The sequence below is a fragment of the Labrus bergylta genome, chromosome 3 (genome assembly GCF_963930695.1).
Source record: "Labrus bergylta chromosome 3, fLabBer1.1, whole genome shotgun sequence".
Classification (NCBI taxonomy): domain Eukaryota; kingdom Metazoa; phylum Chordata; class Actinopteri; order Labriformes; family Labridae; genus Labrus; species Labrus bergylta.
Window position 1 is genome coordinate 10,579,532 of NC_089197.1, and position 14,940 is coordinate 10,594,471.

The following is a 14,940-nucleotide window of genomic DNA, read 5'->3' on the forward strand; positions in this document are numbered from 1 at the left end:
AAAACAAAACGTACACAAAGAACAATACGGAATAAAAAACCCAAAACGACAACTGTACTCCCACATGCACTCACAAAGACTCATTTTGTCAGCCCGCTCTCCAGGTGGCAGCTGTTTCTGGATGAGAATAACAATGAAGCTAATTAAGCGTCCCCAAACTGCGCTGTCATTATTTTCCAATATCAGTCCTCCTGTAAATTGATTACCGCCTGTCATCGATGAAGTCACAACAAGTATTTGCAGTTTCTCTCGTTTCTGTCTGCATCCTCATCTCTCTTGTTTCTCTGTATTTCATTCACATGCCTGTTTTGTTCACGTCCGCCTCCTTTCATTTTCACTCTGTTTTCACTTGTTTTTATGTTCCCATCTCTGCCTCTGTTGCGGCCTTTCTTTGAAAGTATCTTCGGCTCTTTCATCGGTTTCTTCACTTCACTTGCAGATTGGCACAAAGATAAAAGATGTTAATTTACCCACAGCACATGAATAAAAAAAAAAACACATGAACTGTCAGGATAATAACAGCTCCACACCTCCTCTTCTTGCTTTCTGCTACTTTGTTCCTCCTGTCAGCTACAAAGTGAATGGTGACTGATGGGATGTCAATTAGAGCATGCAGGTTGTTAGCTGTAAGGCATCAGTGTTACCTAGCAACAGTTCACTAATGCTTGAATCTGGCTAATAATCTGAAACAAGTTCTCTCCTGGACTTGTATAATGGTATGTAGATGACCTTCCTGTCAATATTAAGACTGCATACATATATTTTTGTTTAAGTGTGTGTGTGTGCGTGTGCATGTGTGTTAATAAGTGTGTTAATGCAGAAACCTGGGAGAGCTAAATTCAACCATCTGCTGCTCTTGCCCTACCCACAGTCCCGGGCACAGAGATAATCAAGGGTGTGTGTGTGTGTGTGTGTGTGTGTGTGTGTGTGTGTGTGTGTGTGTGTGTGTGTGTGTGTGTGTGTGTGTGTGTGTGTGTGTGTGTGTGTGTGTGTGTGTGTGTGTGTGTGTGTGTGTGTGCCCATCAATGGCGGTCGCCATATTGGGATTTATGTCTCAAACTACCTTTCGGTCCACCTAGTAACAGACAAAGAGCTGGAGCCTCCAAGCAAACAGCTACAACAAGCATGCCCATCAGTCCGATTAGCCACACACAGCAGAAAGTGTCTCTCTTGGTTATGTGAATATCCACTGAGCAAAAAAAGACAAACGTGAAAGTAGAATAACATCATTCAAATCGTGAGACGTTAGCAGATCAGAAAAGAGGCCTTTTTGAAAATCCTTTACAATTGACAGCCTACTTTGTGTCTTTTTTCTAAAAGGCAGAAAAGGACAAAAGAGAACTTTGGCATTGAAGACTTTGGTCAGGTCCAAACCTAAAATGTTTTCGAGCTGTTGTTCTTGAATGAATGTTTTAGGAGCGCTCAGGCCGCATAGAAGCAGCATCTTGTGCAGTCCCGGCAGGAGCACATTGATTTCATCGAGCTCATAAAACATGTTGTGTTGCTCTCATTGCAAGCGTTTGGTTCACACAGGACTCAAACGGAACTCGTGTCCTGAAAACAAATGAAAAGTTTCTCATAAATCATGAGTTTCCAACTTGACTCACTTGCAGGCAGCTTTTGGCCTCGTTTTCTTCTGTCAGCATCTGTGTGCACCACTCAGCATCTGCAAAGCTTCCTGAATGTCAGCATGGTGCTGGATCATGTTGGTGTGTGAATCTGAGTCAGGCGGGCAATATTTGCCTCCAGCCTGTGCCTCTGATTATTAAGTATGAAGATCTGTGTTTGCATGTTTTCAACACGCTCAGTGAAACTGTGCCAGTGAGTGTGAGTAGGTACAAACTAAAGAAAAAAGGTTTCCTTTTTGTCACAATTAAGAAGCTGACATATCCATTAGATATCACATACTGGGTAGTTAACAATATTTTAGAATTCTTACATTGGCATCTTGAATGTTCACGATCATAATTGGACAACAGGAATACGCTAATGCTATGTAGCTAGGTTAGCAAGGTGTGTCTGTAATTCAATACCATCATGTTATACCAAAGAACACGTAAAACTAGCTACGCTTTTTGGGTGTCAGAGGTACGGTATATCGCAGATGCTGAGAGCTTTCCTCTGGCAACGTGGGTTGGAGTTGTCCGTCAGTGCTGGGAGCCGGCTCCCAATGATCCTCTGTGCCCTGGAGACAACCCGCTGAAGAGCCCTACTGTCATCTGCAGTGCAGCTGTGATACCACACCCAGTTGCACTGTGTCTAGATGCTCTCTGTGGTGCATCTATTGAAGGTCACCAGCAGTTGTTGTTGGGGCAGCACAGTCTGAGGAGCCATCTCAATCATGTTGAAAAACCTCAGCCAGTTCATAGAACATCACATGTTGAGTGCACAGGAGCCGACGCAGCGGAGTTTCAAAGGTTTCTTTTCTTTTAGACGGTGTGGATGATTTTATATCATTAATGCATCCACTTCAGAGGAACTCAGTCCTGGAGGCAGGCTTTTAAAATGTTGGGGGGTGGGGCTTAAACAGGTGTGGCAAGGTCAGGGTTGGCGAGGCGGATTGAGTGGAGACCCTAAAACAGACATTATCACATATTAGACAGGACGTAAACAGTGCTTAAATCAGATGCTAACAGGGGCATGGTAACTTACACTAAACAGAAAGAAGGTACCTCGTGCATCTGTAGGAGCGATCACCAGGTTGGTATGACAGTGTTGGGGCTGGAATACATTTCGTTAGAGTTGCACAAGTTCACAGAACCTTTTGGGAGGTAGCCTGTTATAAAACAGTTGTTTGAGTTTACTTTAACCCAGTATGCAACTTGACTTTTTGACCCAGTGGCTGTTGCATCATCCAGCCCAACATCAAGACCACACAGTGTTCTAGTTTCAAAAATATTATATTGTGATAGAGAAAGGCCAACTTCAGATGAAAAGCCACCGCTGCAGAAAGGAAACTTTGTGCTTTATGTCCCTTTTTTCATCATCTGGATGAGATGCGCGGTTGCTGTGCAGACACATCCTCCACTCTGATAATATTTCATCACTAAGCTTCAGGGACTACTACAGAGGATTGTGTCTTCCCTCTGTGATATACATCTCTCTGCAGTGACAACGCAAATTCGGTTTGCCTTCAGGATTTTGCTCTCAACAATGAGATCTCAGCTGTGCAGTTATCTGTGAGACACTGCACCGCCTACCTCCGCCTGATATATGGATTTATTTCAGTTATTGGGCACCCAGGTGTACTTTTCTAAGCTTGGCAGTAAATATACCTGTGTGAACATCCAGCACACACTCACACGTAGAGCACCTGTCATGTAGGTAAACTGCTCCGCTCTGCCTGACAGAAGGATTCTATCACGGTTTGAGTCTTGTGAGTGAGTGCATGTCAGAAAGTCTGTCAGTGTTCGGCTCAGTAAAACGGCAGCTTGTTTTTGGAACGGCAAGAGTGACAGATGGATTAAACCGTCTTCTTTTCACATTTGGCCTAGGGTTAGTTTATAATCATTTTAACATTTCAGAATAAGAAGGTTACATATACAACACCTTAATCAGGCTTATACATGGATCAAAGTTTGATTCAGGTTCAAAAGAGAAGTTAACTTTTCATAAACCAATAGGAACAAAATCTAAAACATGTTAATTTATTCTAATAACTTCCTGTCTGCGTTCTTTCTGCACAAGCCTTCAGACTGAAGTCAGAAGAAACTAGAGCTGCAATCAAGGATTATTTTGTTATTGATACGGCCATTTATTTTGATGATGAAGTGATGAATTCTTTCTGGGCCAAATGTTGGAAAGTTGTGAAAATTATTGTTTTGATATTCCAGCGCCAAATGTAACATCTTTCAATTGCTTCTTCTGTTAAACCAACATTTTAAAGGGTATAAAGGCAACAAACCCTTACATTTTAGCAGAAATCTTTGACAACTTTGCTTTAAAAACTCTTTAATGTTGATAAATTATGACAATGACTTCTTTGCATGGTTTTATTGTTGCAGATCTGGTGAAAATGTACAATTGATAAACATGTGAAGATAGCTGATCAAAGGGAGGTTGCTGAATGAGTTAGCGCTGAAAGTATGCTGTTTAGGAATACTAATAAAAGAAACAGGGAAGGTATACCCTTCACACTGTTATTGAGACATGCTTCACACACACATGCACAGACAGGATCCTATTGACATGCTAACTAATGGAGAGATGTCAGAGTGAGGGGGCTGCCCACAGGATGGGTTTGGTGCATTACGTGAGGGCACTTCGGCTGTGCTCAGGAAGTGAACTGGCACCTCTCCTGCAACCAGACCAACTTCCAGATCAAGTCCATACAGACTGAGCTACTGATGCCCCAATTTTCCCAAATACAACAAACAGCTGTTTAATGTCAGCGATAAAAAGATCTTAACTATACTTCCTATAAAGTTATAATATATATATATATAACTTACTTTATATAATATAAAGTTAATTTGACACAGTTGCAAGATGCAGTTTGCACATGAAAAACAAATCTGTAAAGTCTATTGTCTTAGATGTGGGTGATTGGAAATGTAACGTATGGGTGAAAAGACGAAAAGACAAAGAAACTCAAAGCAAAGATGTGTGGTTGGATGAGGTGTCGGGGTCTCCCCCGAGGTTGAACAAAGACTGGCTGCAGGCCCAGGTGTGTCTCTTTCTGCTGATTACTCTGCTCACAAGTTTGCAGCCCAGGAGACAGACAGACAGGACCAGTAAAATACAGAGAGGCCATAGAATGAGTGTTGGCATGTCTGGTAGATGCATATGGCCTGAACTCTCTGGTGCGCCCTCTAGAGGTCTCCTTCAGTATCACGCACAGTGCATTGCACACATTTACCCTATTATGCAGATGGTTGTGTACGCAAATGCAAGGTTAAAAAATAAGTATACTTTGGTGTAATGTGTTGGGGTATGTAAACATCAGACATCATTTGATGAAGACCAATGTAAAAAGATCCCCCAAAGTCACTTATTGGATCGATTTAATGCGAATGAAAATGTGCATATGATACCCGCTTCTGTTTCCTTCTCTACAAAATCAAATCTTTGAGTTCTTCTGCCCAGGAACCGTGTTATTTGAAACAACGCAAACAGCATGTTCCTGAAAAAGAGCCCTTGCTGCTCTGCATGTGTCTTCTCGAAGGACAAGGATAACGATAAGAGCTGCTGCTCTCTGAAGGCTTTCTAATTAAATGCATCAGCAGTTCCTTTTTCTTTCCTCCTCTGGCTCTTGGAGGGGGAAACTGAGCACAAGAGAGAGGCGTCTTCCTGCGCTGTATGTTGATCTTTGTGTTCTTTTTGTGTTTGATTTGTTTGCAGCACAGAAAGATAAGAGAGTTTAGTCACTGAGTTCAACCATCTGAGGCCTATGTGTGCCCTCATAAGGGAGTAGCAACCTCCGTCACTGAGAGATATTTGGCACTCTCCATGGCTCGGCCCTTATTAAAGGATAACACTACAGTTCTAAAGTTTGTGCCAGAAGTCGAACCCCCTTCCCTCGCCTCAGGATGAATGGATGAGGGTAAAATGGGAGAGAACCAGGCTCACTTTCTTTCCCTTACAAGATGACGTTGTTACAGGCAACGCTATATGTAAGACACAATTTCCATGGAGTGTCATTTGCTGGCTGAGATTGGTTTCAAACTTCATAGGAGGCCTTTTTTTTATCTTGTAGTTCATTCTTACATATAGCCTAATGAAAAAAATCCTCCAAGCAGGGATGATGAAAGTCAACCACAGCAACAAGGGAAACTATTTTCTTTGTATCCATGTTTCACTGTGCTGAGTGAGAGCTTTCATATCAGAACTAATTCACATAGTGGCAAATGCAAGAAGAAATTTGTACTCAGATTAAATGAACAGATGCGTGGAAATGTGTTCCAAGGCCAACAAGACGGAAGTTTGTAACCCAAATATCCACCAAAACAGAATAAGCTGACCACCTGAAATACTTAAAAAATATCCTACATGAGCTGGCAAATTAAGTATCTGTAGTTCAATTAGGTGTTCTAACATTATGATACCTTCAGCCTTGAAGACATTTTTGGTTTTGCTTTATTGGCGTGGAGAGACCAGGAAAGCCTCACTGAGGTAAAAATCTCATTTACAAAAGAGTCCTGGCCAAAACAGGCAGCAGCACATTTAACAAGCTGCAGACATAAAACACAAAGAAATTACAAACACAGATCAACAAATCCTGAGTCACGGAGCAGAAAGTCATTATTCTAAGCATCTACAGCCTGACGCATCTTCCTCCAATGCTTTCAATCTACTTTGGAAAAGATATAAAGAGACCAGCTCTGGGGCAGCTGCTCCTGCTTCCAAGCTGCAGGAGCAGTTTACCTGAAACTACTTTTACCCTATTTCAAAGCGCACTTTGGGGGCAGCAAGAAGACTGGGTCGCAAAAGGCTCCCAACACTCTTAGTAAAGTAGGTTAATTATAGACTTGTTAATAAGGAAATGTCAATGATTCTGTCTATGAATAGACAATGCAGGCCAGTCAACTCACACCAAACAGTTCTGGGGACTTTTTGATCACGAACTAGCCACTAGGGAGTTGTCTGAGAACTACACACCATGAGGACTTTTTCTCCATCTACACTGCTTCAGAGTAGGCACCTGCAAGGTACCTACTCTGAAGCAGGAGCTAGAAAAAAGTTCCTCTAAACGGGGTTCTAGGAACTACCACAGTCCATAGTTCCTGTGGTGCCAAACCAATAAAAAAGAGGGAAAGGTTTTAACAGTTCCTAGAACTATGAAAAAGTTTCCTGCTGTCCGAAAATGCTTATTGATGAACTTAAAAACATGTTAATATGCCAGATAGTCAAAGGCGGATTTCCATCTGTTATAAACTTCAGTGCTCCATAGTAAACACTATCCAAAGATTTGTCATTGAGAAGCTGCATGCATATATAAAACATCATCGTAAAGGATCAGATTCACAAAAGTAGCAGCAACAAGACTTTTTTTTTGCAGCAAAAGTAAAACAAGACTTATTACAGAAATAAAAACAGAGCCACAACTTTAACTTCAAATATTGGGTTCAATGTTCAACAAAAAAACTCAACAAAGCAAATGTTTTTTATTTTATTTATAGAGATAGAAGCAGGTGAGATCCAGTACTTAATGGATGCATAAAATAACATCAGCATCTTCTGTAAGCTCAGACAGAAACTAATATCACGCTTTTAACTTCATGCAAACTACTGATGGAAGCATCCAATCATCCAATCATCCAATCATCCAATCATCTCTAAACTTCCCTTGAATTTCAAACATAATGTGCTTTTCAGTGCCATGACGGCTCGTGCTTTTCAAGTTACACAATAGCAATAACTATAAAAGAACATGTGGTTTCTTTTTAACTCAAGATAAGCCAATGACAGTTGATGTTCTGGCCTCCCGTGTGAAATACATCAAAGCTTCACATGTATGGGCGTGGAGGTCACATCTCTGAAGTTTTACTGTAGAAAGAATTAAACCTTCATGTCAGTTGTTGTCTATGCAGTGTAATTGAATTCATGTGTTTGATAAGTGACTCAGGATAACATCAGTGTTCCTGCTTCAGGCTGTATGGTACATTATAAGAAGACTTTATTACATCATTCTCAGCCGAGCTCAGGCAGAGTTTTTTTTTTTCTTTGGGCTTTTTGTGCCTTTAATGGAGAGATAGGACAGTGGATAGAGTTGGAAATCAGGGAGAGAGAGTGGGGAATGACATGCGGGAAGGAGGCCACAGGTGGGATGTGAACCCGGGCCGCCCGCTTGAGACGACAGCCTCCATACATGGGGCGCTCACATTAACCACTAAGAACCTCAAAGCTCCATGATACACAGAGTCCAGAGCCATGTATTGGCTTCAAGAAGAGACATGCATTTTATTAAGGACCTGACCCCAGTCCAGCAGAAACAGAAAAGGGACAGCAACCAGGCACTTTTTGGATTCAAAAGAAGGGCAGGATTTGAAACCATTTCTCCAGAAACCATTTTCGCCCCGTTTGGGACAAAGTGGAGTCCTTTCTTTTTCATCTAGGGCCACTGACTGTCCTTCTCAACATCTCTTCAGAGTTGGGCCTCTCCCTGAACTCTCATCTCTCAGACCGGATTTCCGAACTTTCTATGAATCCTCTTCATTGTGCTAGAACCTCACAAACCTTTTGCCTTTTGCCTCCTTAGGCCTCTTACAGATCCTCCTTTGTGCACACGAGAAGTGATGTTAACAAGAAGGACTGAGGGCGCCCGTAGAACAAGGGCTCCGGTCTAAGGTCTGTCAATGTGAGCTCAGCTGAGGAGCAGAGCCTCTGGCCTCGGTCTGCAGATATCTTTCAATACTTTCACCCTGACTGCCTACTTAATATAACTTTCAAACAACTCCAAAAAATTGTAGCATTATTGTTTTTAACACATCTAAACCACACACACACAAATTCATTGTGGTTAAGCAACAGTCAAGCTTTTCTCCGCTAACTCAGAGGCCACATAAATCGCTACAAAAAACCCAAATAATTCATGGATGAACAGTAAAAACACAGATTTGATAACACAACTTGGAGCTATTAAAGGCATATTCCTGTGCCAATGCAACACATTCAGACCAGACCATGCATTCAACTTGGAGACCATCTTAATAATGAAGTTCTAATCAGTCACAAAATCAACAGGGTGACCCTCAATACTGCTGGGGTGAGGGAGCTAGTTACTGTATTTGTTTTCCTTGCTCACATGCCTTCCTTATAAATCTTAAAGTAATTACAATACTGTACTTCAATAACCTCCCAACATAGTTAGATGACTTTGCCTGCAGTCAAAAACTTCTCCATCGTTATCTTTACTGAAAAGAGTTTCCTTGCCGTTAAATCTCATTTCCTATATTAATGTTGCTCTGCAGTAATTTAAACCTGCTATATAGACATCGTAAAACTGACTATTATAGAAAAACGTTTTTTTTTTCTCATTTACACGGTTTCAGTTGTTTATTGGGTTTCAATGAAGCTGTAAAAAAAAAATGATTAGCTGTGTACACCGAGTGCATTAGATGAAATTGAATGAAATATTCAGTTTTCTTTGTGTGTGCGTGTATGTGTGTGTGTGTGTGTGTGTGTGTGTGTGAAAGCAAAGCAATGCTTGGTGAAAGCCTCAATTATCACTGAGTGTAATTGCTGGGTGAAATTAACTTCTGTGTGCATGAAAATAGAGATGGAAAGAGAGAGAGAGAGAGAGAGAGAGAGAGAGGTCACAGAAGAGGGGAATGCTGATTGCTGTGTAAATGGGATCTGTGCGTGCGTGCATGCTTGCGAATGGCGTGTGTGCGTGTGTAGGAGGCATTGGTAAGGTTGGGATTTGAATCAGGAGGGGTTATGGCATTTGGACGGAAGTAGTTCTGGTCGAGTGAAGAATTACGTGCTCTATCAGGAGCTTCACAGCACTCTGGTTTTGAAAACACCTGCTGAGCTACAAACCAACTGAAAACCTAAAAAGGAAATTGATAAACTCTTCTGACATTGAATAGAAACCTTTTGAGAAAAAAGTGTGGCGGCTTCATCCATTGGACTTCAAAAAGACCAATAGATGAGCTGCTGCAAGAGAATGATCACACATGTAGAAACACACAAACACAATCTTGGTTGATTACAGGCGAGGAAATGAAGGAATTTTTAAGTCAGCAGGAGACAATATGGCTGTTGGATAGAAAGCTGTTTCCATTAACCTCTGTACAGTGAGGGGTGAGGCACATAATAGTGCACACATGCATCACTCCCTGTCCTCTGTGCAGGCACACACACACACACACACACACACACACATACAAACAAACAAAGACACACACACAGACACACAAAATGAGCCTTCTCTCTTTCTGCCTCACACCATTTAAACGCTCAACAGCCAGACACAATCTCTCTCTCTCTCTCTCTCTCTCCCAACACACAGAGAATGAGCTGGTGCAAACACACACACACACACACACACACACACACACACACACACACACACACACACACACACTCTCGCTCTCACACACACACACGCAAATGCATGCACGCAGAGACTCCTATCCTGCCTTATTTTTAGCTGTTCCCCTCCTCAGCCCTGACCTACATCACAGCATGAATAAAGCAGCAGCGAGATGAAGAAAGTGAGCTCAGAGGAGGAGTATGACGAGGAGGGAGATGGGAGGAGAAGGTCTGGGCTGGAGGGGGGGGAGGGGGGGGGTAGGAGGAGGATGAGAAAGAGGAGGAGGAGTGGTGGGAGGAGAAGGTCTGGGCTGTAGGGGGGGGGGGTGGGGGTTGGGGGAGGAGGAGTGGTGGTGGGAGGTGGGGGAAACAGGGAGAGACACACCAGCAAATCCAGGGAAATGAATTCCCATCCTGTGTGAAATGACAGCTCCAGTTCTGTCAGCAGACCTCACCATGCTACGACACTCCCAGAGGAGGCCGCAGAGGACACGTTCGCCCACACACAGACGGTCAGAAGCACAAACACAGGGGACAACAGGCCTATTGGAAAAAAAAAGGACAAAAATCAGAAAGCCTCATCATTGTCAGACCTGACAGTAGATGCTCCCCCCCCCTTTAAATGAAAGCGAACAAAGGCAGCGAGTTTCTCGACTTTGAATTATTGAGGCTGCGTTTTCCGAGACATAACACGCAAGCCATCCTCGTGCTTGAACAACTCTTTGGCGCCCGTTTTCGGATATACTATAATTAAATGAGCAGGTTTCTGGGCGTAGAAGGACTTCATGACGAGATGAAAATTGGATTCAGGTACTTCTTCGCAGCCTCCAGCACTCCAGCACTTGAGCAAGTTCAGATGTTTTTGATGTAGCAGATCAATGCGTTTTTATGCTGAAGGCCGGCAAGGCTTTGTACGCCTGAATACACGATCCGTCTCCCTTTGATTGTGCAATTCAACGCTCCTACTGTACACTCTCTGAGGATGAAATTTTCAGAGAAAAAACCTCTGGCTGTTGCATGTAAGTCAATTACACACTCCATACAAATTCATTCTGTTGTAAGGGTGGACAGTGTGGGCTGAAGACCTCAAAGCTGGAATGTATTTATCCAAGGAGAGGATATGGAAATACTCTTCTCACTTTCTCCCTTTCCCTTAAGTGTAGCATACCGCCTCCCTTAAGTGGTGGAAAGGCCTGTTATAGCCTCAGGAAAGCTGATTCTCTGCTGCTCACTTCCATATAAATACTCAAAACTGTGTACACACACACACACACACACACAAATTTCAGCCCTCCTGCATAACACCTCCCTTGTGCGTTTCTGATCCCATTTCATCAACACTCATCCAGCTCATCTAATACTCTGTGTTTTAATGCTCATACAATGTCTTTCAAGCTACATTAGGAAGAGAGGTACTCGATAAAGAGGGGATGTAAATGTGACAATTTAGCCCAACATTATTGATGTCAGAGAAAGATGCTCTACTCTCTCTGCTGTCCTTCGTCCTCTTCGTTTTATAGGTCATTGTCTCATCTGATTTCCTTTTTTATCCTCTTTCCTTTGCCTTTCTGCCGTTTTCATTTCTGAGCCCTCTGTTTTATGTCCGCCTTTAACTTTCTCTCTTCTCCTATTTGTCCATTTTATTCTCCTTTTCCTTCTGTCTAGGCCTTTCGTACCTCATACTCATTTGCTGTAAAGAACAAAAAACACACTGTGGTTCATACATTTTTGCATGGGGAAATAAGTCCTCCTCACAACAATAAGCCTTATTCATCTGTGTTATTAGATGTTATTAAACTTGAACAAACACCCCAAAATTGCCTTACATTTTCAGGGTGAGCTGCAAACAGACATATTTTTCACTCCAACTTTGCCCTGATTTTCCTTCCGGCCCACCAGTTAAATTTCCTTGGGATGTTGGGATGAGCTGATGTGTTAACCCAGCAGGAAATATTCAGGAAGAATTCCCCACAGGAGAGAGGGCAAGGATGAAAGGGCACAACTGCAGTGAGCGACTGGAGCGAATTAAGCTGCATGTCACTCTTTTCTGCTCACTAGTTTGTTCTTTTCCAGTCTTTAGTTGATACTGTGGATACAGCCAACATGTAGAATTGATATAAAAGCATAAACGGTCATAATAGTGTCAGACTGTTTTGCTCCGCCTGTAATCCTTTATACTGAATGTCATGTCCTGCCTCCTGACGACCCCCCCCACCCTACCTCACCCCACCCAAAAGAAAGTCTCCCCCTGAAAGGTGCATATGTGAAGAGGAAAGTCAGGAAGATTTTAGGGGCAGCGTGTCCTGGAGTGCATTTGTAAAAGGCTGTTGTAAGCAATTTTGGATCCTTTTTTTGAACCCCTTAAATTAAATACTGTATTAGAAGCAAGGTGACACCGATCGACTCCGCCTGATTAATCAGATAAATGCATCCGTGTTAAATGAGTTTTATCTACCTGCCTTCTCCATTGCCAGAGCTATCTCTCTCTCTGTGTCCTGAGTGTCTATGGAGAACTCTTTATCAACCCTCTCTATCTGTTCTGTTTGTCCTCAGATATCGATGAGTGTGCGACTCAGATGCATTACTGCCAATCCAACACGATGTGTGTCAACCTGCCCGGCAGCCATCGCTGTGACTGTCTGCAAGGCTTCATCAGAGTGGACGAATACTCCTGCACCGGTGCGTCTGCATGCATACACTCCCTGACTCATCACTTCTCATTACATAATGATGCACACAGTACTGTGACAGCCACTCTGTCAGATGGCCTAAGATGATGGTGTGTTTCTATGTTTGGTTTCTAAAGAAACTCTGTGTAGACACTGTGATGTCGCCTACTTGTTAGCAGAATTGTTTTTAGATCTTATCTTCTGGATTTTCGCTGTTGCAATCTTGTTTTTTTGGAGCCAGAATGGACCATATTTGGTGCTTCTCTCCTGGTTGACTGTTTGTCAGTGAAGAACTTGTTGATCATATGTAGCCATGCCATAAAGCTTACTGTGCTTGGTTGTTTATTTAACTTTAAATATGTTAGTTACTACATGAACATCATGCGGTGTTGAAGAGGACTTGAGACTAGCGATTACAATCCTGAAACACATTAGCAAAATGTTAGAGCAATATGTAACTCTGACACCTAGTGTTTAGAATTGGTACTGAAGTCCAAATACAAAACTATTGAGAGAGCTGTCTCCCCCAGTCCCCTCCTCCCTAGAGTTAATGTGCATGCAGGTTATGTCTCAGACTCTGAAGCTTCAGTGTTTAGCAAGCTCTTCATCGGTCTCGAAACCTTTTTATCGTTCTAACCTCTCTCCATTTATTCAAAAGCATCTCCAATATGTATACTAGTTTGAGCACGTTTCTGCTCGTGGAGTTTATTAGAAACATGCAGAGGCTTTTAAGGTCGGGTAGAATTAGCTGTATCTGAACCAGTTCTCTTGTTCGCTTCCATCGCTGCAACACCTTATGGTTTGACATTTGCCTGGCAAACCGAGGGGTGTCCAAAACTCCTGTGTGTTGGTGCATTAAATCAGAATTTTTGTGTTTTGCTTGGTTGAATTGGGTGAATTAATTTATATTACATTTGTCTGAGACTAGTATGTTCTTCAGAGGATTAGCTTTCATTATGTCTAAATTTCAATCCTTTCAGTGCTTTGGTTTATGACCGAATATCCACTAAACAGGTTATTTTCAGCATCCTCTGCTGAGCTCTTTGTTAAGTGCCTATTAGCTTATTAGCCTGCTGACACTCAAACCAAAAATGATACGGCCTTGACTTGGCATAATACACATATCCAAAGTGAACAGTTTGACTTGCAGACTTAGAGGTCAGTGTTTCGTGAAGTCCCCTGTGCTGAAAGGGGCATAATAATATGTATAATACCCATGATGCAACAAGTTGGAAGGAAACTGAAAGCACACGTTTTGCACACTTTCAGGGACCAGATTTTTTAAGAGAACAGTACTCTCACTTTGTGGTACGATGAATGTGAAGATGTAAAGAATAATATCATAATCTTAACTGTCGACTCTTCAGCCATGGCACAGAGATTGAAACTAGCCTGTTTTTTACATTGTGAGTCCATCACAGTGTCATAACAAAGACCTGCTGTAGTTACACATTTGTTGAATCTGCAACGGTTTGTTCCAGTGTGTGATATCACATTGTGATACAACTTTGCCAAAGCACAAGAGGCCCACCTTTAAACAAGCATTTCCACCATTTCCCCCCCATTACACCTCCAAATCCTGCCTCTCAGCCTCCATGTGTTGAACATAAATACCACAGATATAACATAAGTATCTGTTGAGTAAGCAATGTGTGCTTCTTGTTCGTATATTATGTACAGGTTCCTTACAATTGTTTGAAGTGGAGAAACCTTTTCTCCTCATCATTATGATGATAGTCTTGATTCAAATATCTTTCCTCATCAATGTATTAGTTTCAAGAGTTTCTATATTCTTAGCTTAATATGCTGTCTTCTACCAAATGCTGGCCAGCAGCTCTCCATGTGTCGTTGCTTCTTTTGTGATGTGCAATGAAAGCGTGCAGAGAAATGAATGCAAACTGATTAGCCAATACCTCAGTGTATTTCTTGCTAAAAGACTGGAGAAGTAACATTTTATCAAAGAAGAACAGGGTGTTTGCAGCCATTCAGGTTTTTTAATGACTCGTCTGGAGTGAATGTCTTGTTTGAAAAAAATATATCCTGCTTCTTGTACGTCCCTGATGTTGCCACAGGTGAATGTCAGGCAAAGTTTTAAAACAAGTTCAATAACACAATGCAGATGTTCTAAGTTTCTACTCTGTTGATGATGGTATTTTACACATATGGAGACACCTGGCATAACTGGTTTACAGTGGGTTTTTTCCTCCAGAGGGACTCCGGAGCAACATGTTTCCATGAGAGGGAAGAGGATGTGCTTGGTTGCCGCTCAGTGTTCCTCCGGAGAAGTGTTCTTTAA

General features: G+C 42.2%; 1 protein-coding gene across 1 annotated transcript in view; it reads left to right on the plus strand.

The window, feature by feature from the left end:
• Positions 1 to 14,940, plus strand: part of LOC109999310 (protein kinase C-binding protein NELL1-like) — a 251,046-nt gene that overhangs the window by 166,496 nt on the left and 69,610 nt on the right. The window contains exon 13 of the mRNA XM_065952653.1: positions 12,529 to 12,654. Coding sequence (XP_065808725.1) covers positions 12,529 to 12,654 — 126 coding nt within the window. The remainder of the gene's footprint in view (positions 1 to 12,528; positions 12,655 to 14,940) is intronic.